The sequence below is a fragment of the Callospermophilus lateralis genome, unplaced genomic scaffold (assembly GCF_048772815.1).
Source record: "Callospermophilus lateralis isolate mCalLat2 unplaced genomic scaffold, mCalLat2.hap1 Scaffold_86, whole genome shotgun sequence".
In the NCBI taxonomy this organism is placed as follows: Eukaryota; Metazoa; Chordata; class Mammalia; order Rodentia; family Sciuridae; genus Callospermophilus; species Callospermophilus lateralis.
Genome location: NW_027516693.1, coordinates 726882 through 746267, shown reverse-complemented (window position 1 = coordinate 746267; position 19386 = coordinate 726882). Strand labels below are relative to the sequence as shown.

The window sequence follows — 19386 nt, the reverse complement described above, 5'->3', positions numbered from 1 at the left end:
TTGTTTGGAAATCATTTTTTAAATTTACCTTTAGCTTTTTGAGTATATATTAAATAGTTGCTTGAAAATCTTCTAGAAAGTTCAGTGTTTGAGGAGCTGGGGTTGTGGCTCAATGGTAGAGCGCTTGTCTAGCACATGTGAGGCCCTGGTTTGATCCTCAGCACCACATAAAAATAAATAAATAATACAAATACAATGTGTCCCACTACAACTAAACAAACATAAATATTAAAAAAAGGAAAGTCTAGGTTTAAAATTCCTTAAGTGCACCCTCAGTATGAGGCAGTATTTATTTATTTATCAGTCTTCTCTGTTTGCATGGCTCGGTTCATCCATATGTTCTGTTTTGATTGAACTGAGTATTCTGATTATTTCAATATGGCACCTTTGGAAAGGAGATGCTCACTCTTCCTGAGAGCTTGATTTAAAAAAAAAATGAAGCAGAGGGTTCTAATCTTCGAGAGCTTAAAGTTTGTCAGAATGGAACAATGAACATTTGTGATATATTATTAACCACTCTGTTGAGTGACTTTTCTAAACTATTTTTGTTGTCACATGTGGCCATTAAAATGTCCATTCCATTAGGGAAGTAATAAGACAGTAACTTGGCAGAGATTTCCTTATATGCCAAATTTTAACATGTTCTTTCTTCATTAACATAGAATTTGCTGTGATTTTTTTTAAACAAAAATGAGATTCAGGAATTCTGAAATATTGATTCTGAAGATGTTTGCCAGTTTAATGACTGATGCAGCTGAGGGATGGATCTTGGAGCTCCCTGCTTTATTAGTGACCCCATTACTTATTTCCTAAGAAACAATGAAGATATGGTCTTCTTTCCTCCTCTGAGGATTTATTTGGTAAAGTACCTCACCCTTTGAAGAACTCAACAGCAAACATTGGTCTAGGGTCTATACTTTTTTTTATGCTGTGAAAATCTAATTGTATAAAACAGGAAGGTATGTAATTCAATTTCCTCCAAAACTGGAGAGCTAAAAATAAACTGTGGACCTCAGGAAATAATTATATTTACACATTGTATTTATTAAATGAGCAGTTTATGAACAAATAATGTATGTACTCTGCACTAAGCAACTGGAGAGATACAACTACCCTAGACTTCTCAAAGATGTAAAACTCTAATTAGTATGATATACATAATATATTTAGATGCCATTTCTAAGACATCCATTTCTAACCGAGCACCTTTGAAATTGAAACTGGCGTTCATGATCTGGGTTCCAGAAGCAGAAGGCAGCACTCAAGTATTCTTTCCTGCTTGTGCTTGCCCAACATCATGTTTATTTGCTGTTCTTTTGCTTTCCATTAGTTAGATGGGAACTCTTGGTTGAAACATATACTCTCTCTGTCATCATAGCAATATTTATATAGATCTTACATCCTATTTACATGTTTATTGTTCTTTCATGGCCCTTGATAGCAAATGTAGCTCAATTTGTGACCCTTGTTTTATACATTATATGCTATATTTGTATACATAGCAACACAGCAGCCTAGCTCTTATTTTTAGGAGACCCAACATTAAGGCTTTTTTAAGTGGATTTTTTAACATTGATTTATTTTGTATCTGTCATTTTTCTTTTGCTGAATTGGTATGTCAAATTTCACTTTAGAAATTTCAGTCATGCTTTTTGCCTTCTCTGGATATGGAAAGGAGCAGACAGAAATGCAATATAAATTCATTATGCTGGAATCTATGTGCATGGATAATAGTTCTAACAGCTTGAATAAAAACTCCATGTAATTTATACTTGGATTTATAAATATAGAGAGGTTGAAGCAATACCATAGATTTACAATTGTCAAAGTTTATCTCTGGACCAATTATCTATACACATGTATATATGTCACACAAATAAAAGCAATGGAGGAAATTCAGATATCAATTGATCAATCTGTATTGAATTCATTTCTTGTTTCTTTGTTATGCACACAGCTTATAGCTGTAACTTTATTTACTGATGTGGATCACTGTACAATCAGTATGGCTGGGGCAATGTTTATCTGTCATAAAATCTACCTGGAACACACAAATAGATGTTGGTGTTTATCCTGCAGACAGAAATAACTGTATTCTCCAGAGGCTGAGGCAGGCAGATTATAAGTTCAAGGTCAATCACAATAAACCTGCCTCAAAATAAAATTTATAAAAAGAGGGTTGGGGAGGTGACTCAGTATTCAAGCAACCCTAGTTTCAATCCTAACTCTTCAAATTTTTTTTTAAAAAGTGTATGTATTAATTACATGAAAATATACTTTTTATCTGAATTGTATGGTTAACAGAAGGAATTTTCTTAATAACTCAGATTGTTTAGATAAATGTCTATAAAGCTATCATTTCTATAGTATTCATTAGGTGTATATTAAATTTTACTAGTATGTTTTCTAAATATTTCTGCTTAAATCAATTTTATTTTAAAAAGGCTTTTCCCTTTTATTAGTTGTTTTTGTATTGAAATCTAACATAAATCTTGATAAAACCTTTGTAAGTTATCGAAAATAGATAACATTAGAGAAATGGATAACAGGGGATTTGAGAATATTTTGGAAGAATAGAATGAAATGTTTCTTCCATTGAATCCTCAATTCAGGGCACCAAAATGAAGACTTCCAATTGGCATTGCAAAGAGTCTAACAGACTCTGAGCTTCCACCAACTGCAGCTTGACCTCAACCTAAAATCCTTTGGTTCAGAAGGTAGAATAACAGAGAGATAACAAGAGACCAGAGGGTCTACAGAAATTGCTGCTACTTTAACAGCACAAAATCAGTGTTCACAAAACTGTTTCTAGGCAGCTTTCACTAGAGCTCACACTTCAAATATTTGGTCCTTCCTTTCTTCTCTTGTATAAAGTATGCAAAGGAGAGGAAAGATTTATACAAATGCATAACTGTTCACACTGTTCTTTCATGCATTTTTTTTTGTGTGGTGCTGGGATTGAACCTCAGGCCTTGTGCATGTGAGACAAGCACTCTACCAACTGACCTATACCCCCCAGCCCTTCATTCCTTATATTCTTTATAGGATAGTTAGAAGTGTGAAAGGTTGATAGACTAAGCAAAAAACCTTGCTCTTCTTATAGAGAATTTGCTATCAACATATCTTATATACAGAGATATCATAAATTGTGGTATAAAGGTGTATTAAGAATTGTAATGCAAATAATAATAATAATAATAGAGCTCATGTAAAAATAAATAAATAAAATTGAAAAATAAACAAATGAATTTGCCTACTTGTAACACACTTGGAATACCATACGTAAAATATACTTTGATTTCAGTGTAAATGTTTGAAATATGCAAATAATAGAAGATAAAGGAACACTCAAATATTAAAAGAAATGTTTCATTTGTTTGTTTTTTCTTTTGGACTATGTGATTGAAAATAAACTTTGGCCCATTTTTGGAATTTTAATATGTAGAATGTTTCAAATATTTTGGCAAACACTTATATTATTATTTGAAATCTGTGATTGCTTATGTGTATGTATTCTAGGGAATGTCCAACAATCCATTATTATTATATATTTTACTTCAGCAATGTTTTTTTTTCCTTAAGAGCCAGAATACTTTTTTTAAAAAAATTTTTTTTGAGAGAGAGAGAGAGAGAGAGAGAGAGAGAGAGAATATTTTAATATTTATTTTTTAGTTATTGGCGGATACAACATCTTTGTTTGTATATGGTGCTGAGGATCAAACCTGGGCCGCATGCATGCCAGGCGAGCGTGCTACCGCTTGATCCACATCCCCAGCCTCTGGAATACTTCTTTAACAATGGTCCAAAATAGCTTAAACTGTCATTCAAAATCTAGTTATATAGAAAAAAATCCACATTTAGACAACAGAAGGTTTGGTAGCCAAGGGGCAAGCATAAGAAGTTTCAGTGGGTGGAGTAAATTTGTTAAAAGAACATTTGTGAAATTTCATAATGGAATTGAGATCTCAAAAAATAAGCAAAAGGATAGGGGATATTAATAGTAGTATGGCATTTTGATCTTAATCTGACTTTATATACAAACATAGTCCCATATTTAAAAAAAAAAGACATTTCCTATCGGATAGCCCTATAAACATTTTCTTGATAGGCTTTATGCACACACTGAAACAGCAGTGCAATATTAACTGTTTCTCAATAAACACAACAATGTCGTATGTGGCAGGAAACTGGTATTGCCCAATGCAATAGGAATTGCATAGAATCCTCTTTTGGGTGACTCTCAAAAATACTTTTTGGAGTTCTTCATGAGGCTAGGTCCTCTCTAACATAGTTCTATGTCAATGGAATTTAAAACTTAAAATGACCTCCAGTCCTTTCAAACTGAAAGGGGTGCTAAGGATATTGGGGATCTTACAGATATAATAAGGCAACAGTGTGGCCTCCTGCCTACTATGAACAATTCATTTTGTCCACATTGAATCTTATCTGTACAACAATATCTACTAACATTTCTTTTAATTGTAAAATATACATAACAAAATTTACCATTTTAATCTCTTTTTTTTCCTTGATATACAGCTAGTGGCATTGGGTATATTCACTTTTTGAACAACTATCTTCACCAACAGACCTTTTCCCTCTTCTTAGCAAACCAAAACTCTGAGCCTATTAAGCAAGAACTTTTTTTGTGGGAGAGTGTCTCATAATTCAAATCTATCTTTCTATCTATCCAAATATATACATATTTTATAGTGAAATGAAGCACTCATACTGTATGCTCCGTTTGCCTATTGTGGAAAATAATTTTGGCACATGCTCTTCCACAGTTATTTTTGTTCCTAACCACACATTTTATTTTGAATGTGAAAAAATTAGATTGCATTTGTTTTATAAAATATGCAGCTTATATGAACAATGAAAAAATCCATGCTAAGAGGATAAATCATATGTGTTGCAAATAGATTTTCTTTTGTCTTCATTTGCTTTTTCTTGGTAATGTTATTTATAGATTTTGAGGTTACTCTTAAAACCATATTTGATTGTTGCTTCCTGTCATTTAGCACTCAGAATACATATTCTTTGTCTTAATATTTCACCACAATCATTTGGCATTGTGCATTCTTTGGTTTGGATTAGTGAAATATCTGGATGAGCCATATAGCAGGAGTTTAGCCAAGAGAGTCAAAAGTAGTCTTCTCCGCAGCTCCGCCCTGTGTCCCGCTCCGCCCGCCCCGCACACTCCCCGGCCGGCTCGCGCCGGGCCCTCCCGCGCCCTCCCGTGGCCGGGGTCAGGGGCGGCGCGCCTCCGGCTTCCCGAGCTGAGCTCCGCGGGCGCAGTCTCGGCCCCCTCCTCCGCAGGCGGCTGGGGGCTGCGCGGTGGGGCCCGCGGCTCCGAGGGGCGGCGAAGGGCGGGCTGCACTTGGCGCCAGTCTAGGGCCATCCCCACCCCCACAGCGGTGCTGGCGGGGCGGGGCCGCAGGCGCACCTGCCAGGCAACGCGGAGTTGCCAGGCAACACAGAGTTGGAGGTGCCTGCGCGCTGTGACGTGTCTTGACTCCCGCCTCACTCTGTGTTTACATGGAGACGAAGATGGCGGTGGCCACCGCTGTACTCGTGTGGACGAGGAGGATTCGCCAGTGATTGCAGCGTCTGACTGGTTTTGTTCGGGTGGGGAGGCAGCTCCCGGCTGGGCCCTGCGGCCTGGGTCGCGGAGCTAGCCGTCCCACCTCGGTCTGAACCAATTTTTCCTTTCTACCCCCGACCCCCTCCGTGTTCTTTCCCTGCCTACCCCGCAGAAGCCATGGAGGACGAAGAAAGAAGGAGAAAGATAGAAGCTGGTAAAGCGAAGGTAGGAGAGCCTGGGACCGCCGGGCCAGAGGTGGGAGGCGGTGGCTGGGAAAGGGTGGGAGGAGGCCTGGGGAACGAGTTTGCGGCAGCCGGGTGCGCTGCCCTCGGAGGGAGGTACTGCAGGGTCTGGGTTTCCTCCCCTCCCTCCTGTCCCTTTTCCTAGGACGTGTAAAGCCCGGTGCTGCTACCTAGCTGATGAGACTTCGATGGTGACTGAATGGTGTGGCTCTTTTCTCACCACTGCCCCAATAAAACACCTCTCTCTCTCTTTTCTTTAAACCGTATTGATAATTAGGTGGTAATTAATAGCCTTTAAACCTTCAGCCCTTCACTTTTAAAGGGAGTTTTATGGGTGGTGCAGGCATTGTGTTTTCCAGGGTGGGGATTTAGAGCTTTCCTTTTATTCAGTGGGGAATTTGTGCGCTGATCATCAGCTTGTCTTCCTTAGGTGGCACGCTGGCACTCGAGGACGTGTGTGAAATTGGCCTGTGACAGCTGCCTCAGCAGTGGCCTGAGTGTGCCACAAGTGCCAGCTGTGAACTTGGCTTTAGGGACGTTTTTAAAAGCGTGTCTTTGTACATTCCTGTTTGGAGGTCTTTGTCATGGCAGTTGATTTTGTATCCTGTGGATTGGAAGTTCTGAAGACGGAAAGATTCCACAGAACAAAGCTTTAGAATTCCTGCTTTAAATAATTTGTTTTGTGTGTGTGTGTGTGTGTGTGTGTGTGTGTAGTGAAGTTCTGATTTTATGTGTGTGTATATGTATGGAAATTGTAACGCAAACATTACAAAATTGTATTATGCATAGATATCCTTCTTGGGGCATCATGAAAAATTTAACGTAGTCAAAATATAAATTGAATAGCATTTTTTTTTTAAAAATTACATATTTGAGCAGCTCTTTAGGCTTGCCTGAAAGGCCCCCTTCCTCCCTACAATGAGTTACTTTTTATAGGTGATATTCTTTTTAGAGCTAATGGATAACAATCATACTTGAAACACAATTAACTATTTTTCCTCTCTTCCTTTCTTTTTTCATTCTTCCACATTAACAAAGGAAACCAGGTCAATGATTTCAGTAATCAATGAAAAAAAGGCCTTACTGCAGAGATGCAGTAGTAGATGTTCATCAGAAGTGTGTTAAAGGAATGTGTAGGTTAACCAGCTTCATATTTCTAAAATATAATTGACTTTTTTATAATCTCCCCCTTTTAATGTTAAGACTTAAATGCTTGTATGTAAACAGGTAGATTTTGTTTTTTACTCTAGGATATATAAATGAAGGAACATTGGCATTTTCAGAAGCCCAAAATTGCTTACAGTTGTGCAACCCAAGGGTTAACAACCCAAGGTTAAGCAAGGGACTAAGCAAACACTCTGCATCTAAGGAATTGAAAGTAATTTTGTGTACCTTTTCAAAAGCATGGAAGTTCTGGTTAGATATTTTATTTGTTACCTAAGAATGTTTACTGCCTTCTACCAAATGTATCTTTCTCAAGTGTATGTAAAGCAGTTCTACTAAACATAGTTAACTTTGAACAGTCACATTTCATAATAATTAAATTGCTTGCTCTAAGTAGATTTGGCAAAGTAGAATTTTGATTTCTTTATGTATATGTTTCTTTATCTTTCAAAAGTCTACCTATGGGGTAAAAATCTTTTTAAGTTAATTTTTATTGTAGTTTATTTTCCCCTAGAAATGAACCCAGTTTCCAGTAAGAGATCCTTGAGGCCTTTAAGGCAACATATGTTTGCTGTAACATTAGCTATCTGGTATAAAATACTTAGGTCATGATTCCTCAGCCATGTAAGTGCAATGGAATATTATACAATCATTAAAAGGATTAAGGCTGAGAGGGACATGGTAAATAGAGTGAAAACAACATTATCAGAAATAGTTTAGATGTTGCAGTGGTATACACCTGTAATCCCAGCTACTCAGGAGGCTGAGGCAAGATCCTGTCTGAGGGGAAAAAAAAGGGGGGAGCTTACATTATAGCTCAAAGGTAGAGCACTACTGCCCTTTATCTCCACTACTGCAAAAACAAAACTAAACAAAGTATGTACATTATTTCATTTGTATAAACATGTGCTTTTAGAATGGGATTGAAAAACTATTATAAATATAGTTATTCATGGGCTAGGATATAGCTCAATGGTAGAACATAAGTTCCTAGGTTTAGTCCCCAACACCAAACAAAATTTATAAAGCAGTTCTAGTAAACATAGTTAACTTTGAACAGACACATAATCAGCAAACTTAGATCAAGAGGTGGAAATAGAGAAATGGCAACAGTCTCTGCTTTCCAAAGTAGGAGAGACAGATGCTCCTGGGTAATAAGCACAGTGAGAGGTTGGATTTTGGATCTTACCCCCCCACAACATTTTGTTAAAATATTTAAAATGCTACTGACTCATTTTCTAGAATATTTTATAAGGAAAACTCTCAATATCAATTAAATGCAACCTAGCATAGTGCTTTTCAAATAGCAGGTATTCAATAAGTGTTTGCTTCTCTCCAGCTGTGCATGCTGGCAAGATGAGCTGGTCAAAAGAGCTGGCTGCAACATTAAAGTAAGGAAACAGCGAAGAATCATGCAACCTATGGACACCAGTTTCTCAGGTGGAGGGTGGGCCTGCTCTGCCACCTCAAGGGTCCTCTTCCATGCTGGAAGGCAAGAGGGAAAGAGAGCGAGTGCACTTGGAACCCCTCTGTTTATTAGGGAATAGACATTTGATAGAATGTTCCACCCCAATAAGGCAGGGGATAGTGTTTCAGCAGGGATTGCCCAATCCTGTTGGGTACTGCTCAAGCCCAGAGCTGAGGCTCTTCCTTGATGAGTGGGGGTAAAGGCCACTTGCTTGGTATAACACATGGTGTGGCGTATGTTGCCAGTCCAATATCCCCTTTACTCAAGACTTTTGGAGGGGCTTAGCTTATGCACAGGGCAGTCCCTGACATTTGCTTCTTGAATTAATGAGCAGAATGACAGAATAAGTTCTTAATGAGTGTAGTGTTACCAGCTAGGTTGGAATTTAATAAGAGTAATCCAGAATTTTCTTAATCAGAAGTCTCTTATTGCTGGTATCAGAAACCACCTAAAATGATCATTTCCCAAAATTTATTCAGAGACTTGGTTCTCCAAGTATCTCATTTATTCATAAGACTTAAGTGTTAACATTTGATAACAGTTTTACAACATACAACTTTTTAATCTTTTTCTTGGTAATTGGTCTTCTGTTTCTTTCTCTCTAGATTTCTCTAAATTTCCTTTTTCAAGACCTTATAATAAATGATCATTTTAAAATTCTCATGTATACAGTATAGTATAATTTTTAAAATTTTTTAGTTGTAAATGGACACAGTACCTTTATTTTATTTATTTATTTTTATGTGGTGCTGAGGATTGATACCAGAGCTGCACATGTTGCTAGACAAGTGCTCCACCATTGAGCCACAACCCCAACCCCTATAGTATAGAAGTGTACTTTGTAAAGTATTTTATATTAACCAAAATCTGCAGTAATAGGAGAATGAATTATTTTATGTAGCCATTAAAATAATTCTACAAACACTTTTCAAGTTGGGAAAATGCCCACAGATAATGTCAGGTTAAAAAAAAAAGGGTATGTGTAAGTATTTATATATGAAGACATCTGAAAAAACATGCACCAAGATGTCAGTTGTGGTTATCTCTGGGTAGTGGGTTATAGGTATTTTAATTTTTTTATACTTTATTTTACAAATTCTCTACAACATTATTATGATCAGGCACAATTTTCAGGTATCATTTTTTTTTCATTTTTTTTTTTGGTGGGGTTCTTTTTTTTTTGTATTTTTGGAACTGGGGGTCGATCCCAGGGCTTTGCGAATGCAAGGCAGACGCTTTGCCACTGAGGTACATCCCAGCCCCAGGTATCATTTTTAAGAAAAAGATATTACATGCAGTATGATAAACAGGTTAATGTTGTATGACTCTCATACAGAACAAGAATATGAAATGCAAAATAACTAGGTCTCCTACATTAGTGTAGTCCTGGAACTCTAATTCTTACTCCAGTACCGCTTGTATTATGTAGTCAGAATTCTATATTATTGGACATTTATGGATTGCCTTTTTGTTTTTGTCATTCTTATCCATTTTCCTTGCTGTCAGTTTTTTGGTATTTCCTATGAACTTGCTTGTCCAGCTTTGTATTTTCTCATTTGCCTTTTCCCCTAACTTGCTGCTTTAGATTTGTTGTAACAAAAGAACCCAGAAACTGAGGTTAATGGAATGATTTGTAAGAATCAAGGGCTAATGAAACTTAGTAGAAAGGACTTCGCAGCAATTCACTTTTTCTGATGCTAGGTAGTTCTTTGGTTTGCTGTTGGGTCCTCAACTATCTCCTCAGTATTGATGTTGCAAGAAGCCCAATACTTGGAGATGTTAACTACATTATTAAATATTTTCAGAGCTGGGCTTGACCTCATTTACAAGTTCCTGACAGAGACGGCCCCACATAGGCTATCCTTGTAGTGAATCAACCAAACTATTTCAACTCCATTTTAAATGACTTCATTTTTTTCCAAGTAAAATTATTTATGATTATATAAATAAAGTAGTTAATTATTAGTGAACAAAATTAAAGGACAGTTGTGTATTTAGAATGAAATTAGTCCTATAAATCACTTTTGCTATATTTTTTAAAAGTACTTCAAATGTATTAGAATTCTGCAAAACCAAAGTATTATACTTCTATAGCATTTTATATAATTGTCATTATTTATTGAATAATTAAAATTTTTACTACATTCAGTAACTTGGAATTATATGAGTTTTTTTTGTTGTTGTTGTTTAACAAGCATTTTTAGTTTGTAGAGTAATGCCAGTGTTGTAATGTTCTGTATAAGCTCTCTTATTAGGTTATTGATAGGATTTTTCAATTACTGTGCTGCTCTGATAGGCAAGCTAGTTATAGTATAAAATTGTTCCTTGCATTTTCAGATATTCTGCTCCACAGTGAAGAAAGCTATTCTCCCTCTCTGCTTTCTTTTAATCTTCCTAGTTTTTTATACTTATGACAGGTCTTACTTAATTTTCAAAGTTACATTTGATAACAGTTTTACAATGTACAATTTTTTAAGCTTTTTCTGAATATAGCAATTTGATGCCTCCATCAGAGACTGGTGCGTTCCTGTGATTTAAAACTAATTCATGACTTTTGGGCTTTGCTGAAATAAAAGAAAACATGGTGTTGAGAGGAAAGAATAGACATGACAGGCTTCTTTAAATGTATGTTAAAGAATTTCTCTAAGGCAGGAAAACAGAGCATCAGTAAAGTCCAATGAAGAGATAATTTTGTTTGAGAACAATTTTTATCCCACTCCTGTTCTCATCTAGTCCCTTGGATGTGTCTTTTATTTTACTTTCTCTTTTCACTTTTCAGTTTTATTGACAGAACACCACAGACATCCTTACTGAATGATAACCCACAGCAAGGAGGAAACAAAAAAGATAGAATTCATCCAAAGGATTGGACTATGACAAGAGTGGGACAAAAATTTTTCAAACAAAAACATTTCTTATTTTTGTTAAATAAAAAGGTTTGTAGAAAGAGCAAACCTATGACTATTAAACATTTAATTTAGGCTGCTGATGATTGAAATGTGAATTAATTTCTTCTAATATGACAAATAGAAAAAAGTTCTGGTAAATTGTGAAACATTAGTGATAAGGGACATTATTTTTATTTCTTAGTAAGATTTTTATAAAATTAAAATTAGGCATTCTATTTAATTGGTTAGCATCCGTTTAATTGGGAGCCAGGCATGGTGATGCATGCCTGTAATCCAGTGATTCAGGAGACTGAGGAAGGAAGATCACAAGTTCTAGGCCAGTCTCATTGATTTAGTGAGACCCTAGGCCACGTAGTGAGACCCTGTCTCAAAATAATAAATAAGAAGGGCCACGTGCAATGGTGTTTACATGTTTGGCTGTTTTCACTTAGTATAATGTTTTGAGGTTCAGCCATGGTGTAGCATGTGTCCATGCCTCATTCCCTTTTATGACTGAATAATATTCCAGTGTGTGTATATACAGCAATGTGTTCACACTTAAATCCATTGATCGGCATTTAGATTGTTTCTATGTATTGTCTATTGTGAATAGTGCTGCTTTGAACATTTGTATACAAGCATTTGAATACCTGTTTTCATTTCTCTTGGGCGTATATTTAGGATTAAGAATTCTGGGTCTTATAGTAATTCCATTTAACATTTTGAAGAATCTCCAAATTGCTTACCATAGTGGCTTTACCATTTTACTGTACCATTTCATTTTACATACCCACTGATAATGCATGATAATTCTAGTTTCTCTGTATCTCAACAAATTTGGTTTCTTTTTTTTAAATCATAGCCATTCTAGTGGGCATAAAGGGATTTCTCACTGTGGTTTTAATTCTTGTTTTCTTGATGACTAATGACACTGAGTGTCATTTTTGTATGCTTTTTGGCCATTTGTAGATCTTCAGACCATTCAAGTCCTTTACCTATCTTGTAATTTGGTTGTTAGGAATTTGTTTTACATATTATGATTAATGTGTGTGTGTGTGTGTGTGTGTGTGTGTGTGTGTGTGTGTGTATATATATGTGTGTGTATATATATATATATATATATATATATATATATATATATATGCATCAAGGGAGAGAGCATGTATGATCATGTACAAGAGAGGAACAGACAGAAATACACATTTCCAGTGGGATTATCTTCCATCTCTTTTTTTTTAATGCTTGTTTGGCTCACCAAAATTTAAACTGGTACTTCCTTTGTATAAGCTGTTGGTGAGTTGATTACAGCGTGATGGTGAAGTTTGAGTTTTTTTGAGGTGCAGTGAGTCATTCCATTCCTTGACCAGCTGGTCAAATGGGCACCTGTTGGCCTTTTGGCTTGATCATTACCAATACATATCAGTTTGGGGGGAAAAATGACTTAGTCTTCCATAACAAAAAGCCCTGTCATTTTTCTGTGTGAACATGATAGACATGTGTATGTATTCTACCTAGTACAAAGGATTTTTATTGTCATATCGACTCTCCTTTTACTTTTTGTGGTAGTTTTCACCAAAATAGAACTTAGGATATTTAATGCCCATTTTGGTACACCTCCTAAAGCTTGGTTAATTTGTTCATGGATTTTACACTGTTCAAAAGTGCTAAATGTTAAGACTGTTCATAAATTTAGCATTGTTCCAGGAGTAGTTTTGCCTAGGTTATTTATTTAAATCTATATTCTTTTGTTCTATGTAAAATTCCTTTATCTTACACGAACAATGTAATTCTTGTTTGCAGTTGCTGTCCTCTTTTGGGTTACTGTTTGCTCTGATTTTTATGTAATCTAAATTTTTTTGTGTAATTCTAAGATTTTTGTGTGTGTGTTGATGTGTTTCCCCTTTTAGAGATCATTTTTTAGAGCCTCAAGTTATTTTGATGATTCAGAACTACTCTATGTATTATACAAAATCCTATTTAAAAATTTGACTTTATAAATTGTATTGATTGATTAGATTTTCTGACTTACAGATTTCTGAAAAACTAACAAGATCTACAGTTTCTTTCTCTAGCCACTCCCTAGCCCCTCTGCAGCACTGGGATTGAGCCCAGAGGCTCATGCATGCTAGGCCTTCTATTTCTTGATATTGCATATACTATAAAATTCCTTGTTGTTTTCTAAGGATTGTTCATTGTGGGGGTTCAGTAATTAGGTTTTATTTATTCCTCAGAAGTCTCACTTTTATTCAAGTTGGTGTTTCTTTACTAGTTGTTTTCCCCAGAGAAGATAGAAAAAGGAACCAATTATAAATGAAATACTAGTTCAAGAATCACATTTAATGTGTGAAAAGTGTGTGAGGGAGATGTGGGGGGTTGTTGTTGCCATAGGTGTGGTAAATGATCTCAGTTAACTTCCCGCATCATTAATATTTTATTGAGTGCATGTGTATATGTTGATTCCTTGAAAGTTGAATAAATTAGTAGATGCTCTAAAGATCAAGGTATTAGAAAAGGTATAAAAACTGCATTAACAAATGTGCACTAGGAGGACATTTTTTAAATGAAATAATGGGTTTTAGCTAAAAGTCACAGAAATTCTATATTCTACTAATAGATAAATATTTTTGGTGTGAAATCTTTTATATTTGTCAAACTAATGTTTACTTTTGACTTGCATAAATTCCTTTTTAGTGAACTACATGTCTGAGTATTTCTAATGACTTTCCTTTTTGTGCTTCAAACAACCAATACCAATTTTTAAAATAAAGTTTGACAGAAAAAGTTTAATTTGAGATTTATTTTTGTATATGATATTTATTTTTTGAAAATTAAAAAGATGAAATAATATTTTATATAGGCCTCAAGATTTTAATTTTTTGAAAGAAGAATGTATACTTATTTTTTTCCTAGGATATGTTCTAAGTTTTCTCTGTCTCACTCACAATCATATTTTCTATGCACAGTAGTATTTATTTTGAGACGCATCTTGGTTGAAAAATCCTTTGAACATTATGGGATTATTTTTTTATACTCATAGCCAAATCCCAAACCTGATTTTTTTTAATTCAAAATCTGCCTCATTCTATTCCTATCTCACACCCTAAAAAAATCAGGCCTAACTCACCTTTTATGTGTTTTTTTTTTGACTCTGTTAATTTTCTCAAGTTGATTCTGTACATTGTCACTGTCTTGATCTTAAAATGTCCCTTTCATTTTGTTATTCAGGTATTTTCAGTCTTAATAATCTATTTAATATTTATTTGACCTCCATGCAAGTCGGTGTAGATTCAGAGATAAAAATACCCACAGGCCTGCCCCTAATATTTTCACATTCTAATAGAGTAGAAAATCAACCACAATACAGTAAGTGAAGTGCAGATAATCATTTATTTACTTATTTGATAAATACATTTGTGCACTTATTGCTTGTTATTTCCTGTGCTAGACTGTAGAATGTGAAAGACATGAAATCTGCTAAATACAAGATTCATTTAGTTAGTAGTAGGCAGAAATATAAACAGATATTTATAAATTTAGGAATGTAATATAATTCTGGCTCTATGAAAAACACAAGGGAGGAATATCTGATTCCATTTGGCAGATAGAGAAGGCTTCTTGCATGGATAAACTCTGAATGAAGCCTTGAAGTTTTGAGAAAAACTAGGTGAAAAGAGAGAGGTATGGGTAGAAACTTCAGGAAAATGAGACAGGAAGAGTAAAGCACCGAGGTGTGGAACAGTTTGACTTCTTTGGGGGAAGGTGTACAAGAGCATTGGTATTATTGGAGTATAAAGGTATAAGCAAGATAGGGCAAGAGATGAAGCTAAAGAAGGTAGGTCTGGGCTCTATCCTGAGGGTCTTGAATTTCATGTTAAGGAGATTTTTATCCTGAAGGTTGTGGGATATGTTGATGGGTTTTAAGACAAGGACTAATATGGTTACATATACATTCATTCATTTAAATTCTTGCAATTAAAAAATTATTTTTAACTGATACTTAAAAAGATTGAGTTTCAGATTGATCCATTTTGCAGCTCTATGGAGGATAGACTTGAGGGTAAAACTATTTAGAGGCTGTTGAACTACAATTGAGACAGTGAAATAGGAGTGAAAGTGTAGGGATAATCAAGAAATATAGAGAGGATAAAATCAGAATGTGATTGGTTGGTAAAGGAGAGAACATGGATAGAAGGTTGGTGTTATCACTAAGAGAAAAAGAAGAACAGTTTCAGTTGTTGACTTCAGGCAAGATTGGGAAATCAGTTTGGAATATTTTGTATTAGAAGTTCCTTATGAGACATCTGAGTGGAATTTTTCAAAAATTTTGTTGAGAAAAGTATAACCTATAGTGGCTAACCCAGATTGTCTGGGATCAAGTGTGAATTTGTCAGTTATGGCTATATGTCTTTATGAAGTTATACTTAACCTCTCTGTAACTCAGTAACTCATCTGTAAATGTTGATACTGGGGTTGATGTGAAGATTTAGCCTTTTAGTATAAAATACTTTAGAATTTTGTCAGGCTGTAAAAAGTCTTAAAGAATTATTAGCCATTCTTAAAATCATTGTCATGTTGGGATTTAGAAGATTAACGCTATATAGCAGAAAACTAGAGTAGAGAAATATGCTTGGATCAGATAATGAGGGACTGTATGTATCACTTAAAAGTAGTATGAATTTTAACCTAAATATAGCAGAAAACTTTTTTTTTAAGTGTGTTATATCTTAACCTCTGAAAGGGTTCTTTCCAAATAATTTATTATTTTTAGGTAGGTATGCTGCCACCAGGTGCTAGGTATGTGTTACTGTTGTACAAATGAAGCAATAAAACTATCATTTTTTTAAATGAAGTATTGATTTGATTAAGATCGCTGAATATAAACAGTCTAATTCTGGTAGGACTTCCTTGTTTCAAAACAAAAACTAAGATTAGTTAAGATGAGGTAAGAGAGGGTTGTTGTAAAAATGCAGAGATTTCAGAGGAAGGACGGAGAAGTGTAGTAGGGCCTCAGAGAATCTGAAAAGCCATGGGAAATTGATGCCATTCTTGCCACCATTTCTTATTTCATTTCCATATTTTTGTATATTAACTTCCTTTATTTACACATCAGTTTGAGTATGAACAAAAATTATAGGATGAATTTCCAAACCTATGCTATATAGTGGAATGGTTTCCCATTAAATACATTTTAAATTTTTTTTAAAAGGCAAAAAAAAAACCAATATATAAACAGTGGAAGCAAATCTCATAAAATAAACCACTATCCGGTGGTTCCCAAATTTTGTTGTACACTCGAAGCTTCTGGTAAGCTTTTTAAAAATTCTTTTTACTGTTTAGAACACACACCATGCCAAAATCAGAAAGTCTCACTATTTTAAAAAGATTTTCAAAGAGCAGAAAAGTTTAAAACCATTGATAGAGCCACTTTGCAAGATTTTGCAATACTTGAGTGATTATATATTATGACTTCTTATAAGCCAGGTACTTTACTTGGTGTGCTTCTGTAAGGATTATTTAATGCCAGAAGGAAAACTGGCTGTATTGGATATAGAGAAAAGTGTCTTGGGCTGCAATTTATCTTGTAGGATGATCATGTGTACTGTTATTTAGAGGTCATTTTAGTGGTGTGGCTGTAATTACATGAGGATCAAATTATGCACTAATTTTAGAATCCTTCATACAAGATACCTCTTCTCTATAACCTTTCTAGACAGCTCTGCTACTCCCTTGTTCCCTACTTTCAAGAGAAGAATCTAATTGATTCACTCCTCTTATCGAAAGAGGGTGAAAACAGATGTCATGGATGGTAGAAGTTGTAAGTACTGGCCAGTTCCCTCAGAAGGAAGTTCTACATACTTTAAAAGTACTTCAGTGTTTCACCTACAGAAGAATGCATGGTAAATATATATATATATATATATATATATATATATATATATATATATATATATATATATATATAATATTAAAACAAGTGAAAAAAAGACCTCTACATCTGTCACTTAGATTAAAAACATTCATCTACCAATGCAATAAAATCTTTATCTAAATTCCACCCCTAGCACCTGAGCTAACTATAGTTCTGAATTTATCATCACCTTGCTTTTTATACCACATATGTGTACATAAACTATACTTAGTTTTCTGTTTTTGAACTTAGTGGTGTCATTATGTGACGTCTTCAGTGATTTTCCTTTTGTTCAATATCATTAGAGCATTTTCACTCCTGCAATAGTATTCCATTATAGAAATTTATCTCAGAGTCCATTCTCATCAGTGAGCATTTAGGTCATTTCCAGTTTTGTTACTGTTACAAATATTTCTATTGTGTTAGGTTTTGTCTGCAAGTGCCAAGGGTTTAGAGTTGGATAGAAATCATGAATCCTGTGTTCCCTTAGTCCTTGAGTACTAGAGAGTGTCTTTGAAAATGAGGTAGAAAGAGGGAGTGAAATCAAAAGCAACCTGGTGAGGCTGGGGTTGTAGCTCAGTAGTACAGCACTTGGCTAGCAGATATGAGGCACTGGGTTTAGTCCTCAGCACCATATAAAAATAATAAAATGGGAATTGAGTTTATCTACCACTAAAATATAAAAAAATGAAAAAAGCAAAACTTGTATTTGTTAATATTATCTACATGGTTTCATTATATAAATCATCAAACAGACATCCCTGGGAACTATTGATGAACACTTGATACCCATTGACCATTAACATGGATCACTGACCTGAACAGAGGTAGCAGTTCTTTTATTTTTTTTTCTATTTTTTTTAGTTGTAGATGAACATAATATCTTTATTTATTTCCTGTGGTGCTTAGGATTAAACCCAGTGCCTCACATGTGCAAGGCAAGTGCTCTACCAGTGAGCCAACCCCAGCCCAGTTCTTGTATTTTTGAGTTGATATTGCCTGCCAAAACTATATGCTTACCAGAAGGAGTCATTTATAACCTAGACTTAAAAATTAATAAATAATAAAATAGCCTGCATGACAGTGAAATGAAGCAGAGGTAGGTGGTATCTGAATAATACTCTTTTGGATGTGATTTCTAGTAGGTATATAGTTTTATTATTCTTTAAGAAAATAGTTATTATTGAAGGTGGAATGGTGGTGGAATGGCAGTGGCGGGAGAAGACAGCCTGAGACATAAGCATACAAAGACTGAGTACACTATCCCAAGCAGCAATTGTAAATGATACTCTTGCTAGACGTTTTCTATCAAGCATCTGAAATGAAACTCTCACGTTGATTTGGATTGCCCTAGAGCCAGGAGTACTGGATTCAGTTGACTTCAGGCTAAAAAGAAAACACTCTTAGTTTTCATCATAAACATAGGAACCAATGTGATAGTAAAATGAAATGAGACTCCAATATGAAACTGTAGCCACTGCTTTAGCATTTATCACTTTGTTCCTCACTCTGTCTTGGTATTCTAGTGCTAATATCATTGTATTGATTCATGGAAGAAACTAAAAAGATTGTTTCATGACCTAATTTTTTTGTTGTATATGTTTATATGTGCATATTAGATACAGAGATCTCTCTGTGTATGCATATATACTTACATGCATCTATATGTATAAAATAAGCAGATGTAAATGGAAAACATAGGCACCATAAAAAATAGTTATAGTAACACATGGAGCCATGATAATATTATCAGTGAATATCCTTAAAGATATGTAGGGGTAGAAGGCAGTAAAGATCTTTCAAAGAAGAAAAAAATTACCGGTAGTCTCATAATCTACAAGTAATTATTTTTAATAATTTGTTTTAATTTTTAATAGTTTGTTTCTATGCACAAATATATTTAAAAACTTCACTTGATTCATTTTATGCAGTTTTGTGCTCTTATTTTACCCAGCTTTATACTGAGAACATTTTCCCACATTAGAATTTTTTGAAAATATTTTTTGACAACTGCATAACATTACATTGCATTAATTAATATAGCCATGTGTAGCCATGGACCTGAATGTATCATCTTAGGGTTTTTTGTTTGTTTGTTTGTTTGTAAAAGAAACTATGTAGGAGTTCTGAAG

General features: G+C 34.8%; 1 protein-coding gene across 1 annotated transcript in view; it reads left to right on the top strand.

The window, feature by feature from the left end:
• Positions 1 to 5761: 5761 nt before the first annotated feature.
• LOC143637786 (A-kinase anchor protein 9-like) overlaps positions 5762 to 19386 on the top strand; it is a 58167-nt gene continuing 44542 nt past the window's right edge. Inside the window, exons 1-2 of the mRNA XM_077108512.1 lie at positions 5762 to 5922; positions 8330 to 8381. Of these exons, the coding sequence (XP_076964627.1) occupies positions 5762 to 5922; positions 8330 to 8381 (213 nt within the window). The remainder of the gene's footprint in view (positions 5923 to 8329; positions 8382 to 19386) is intronic.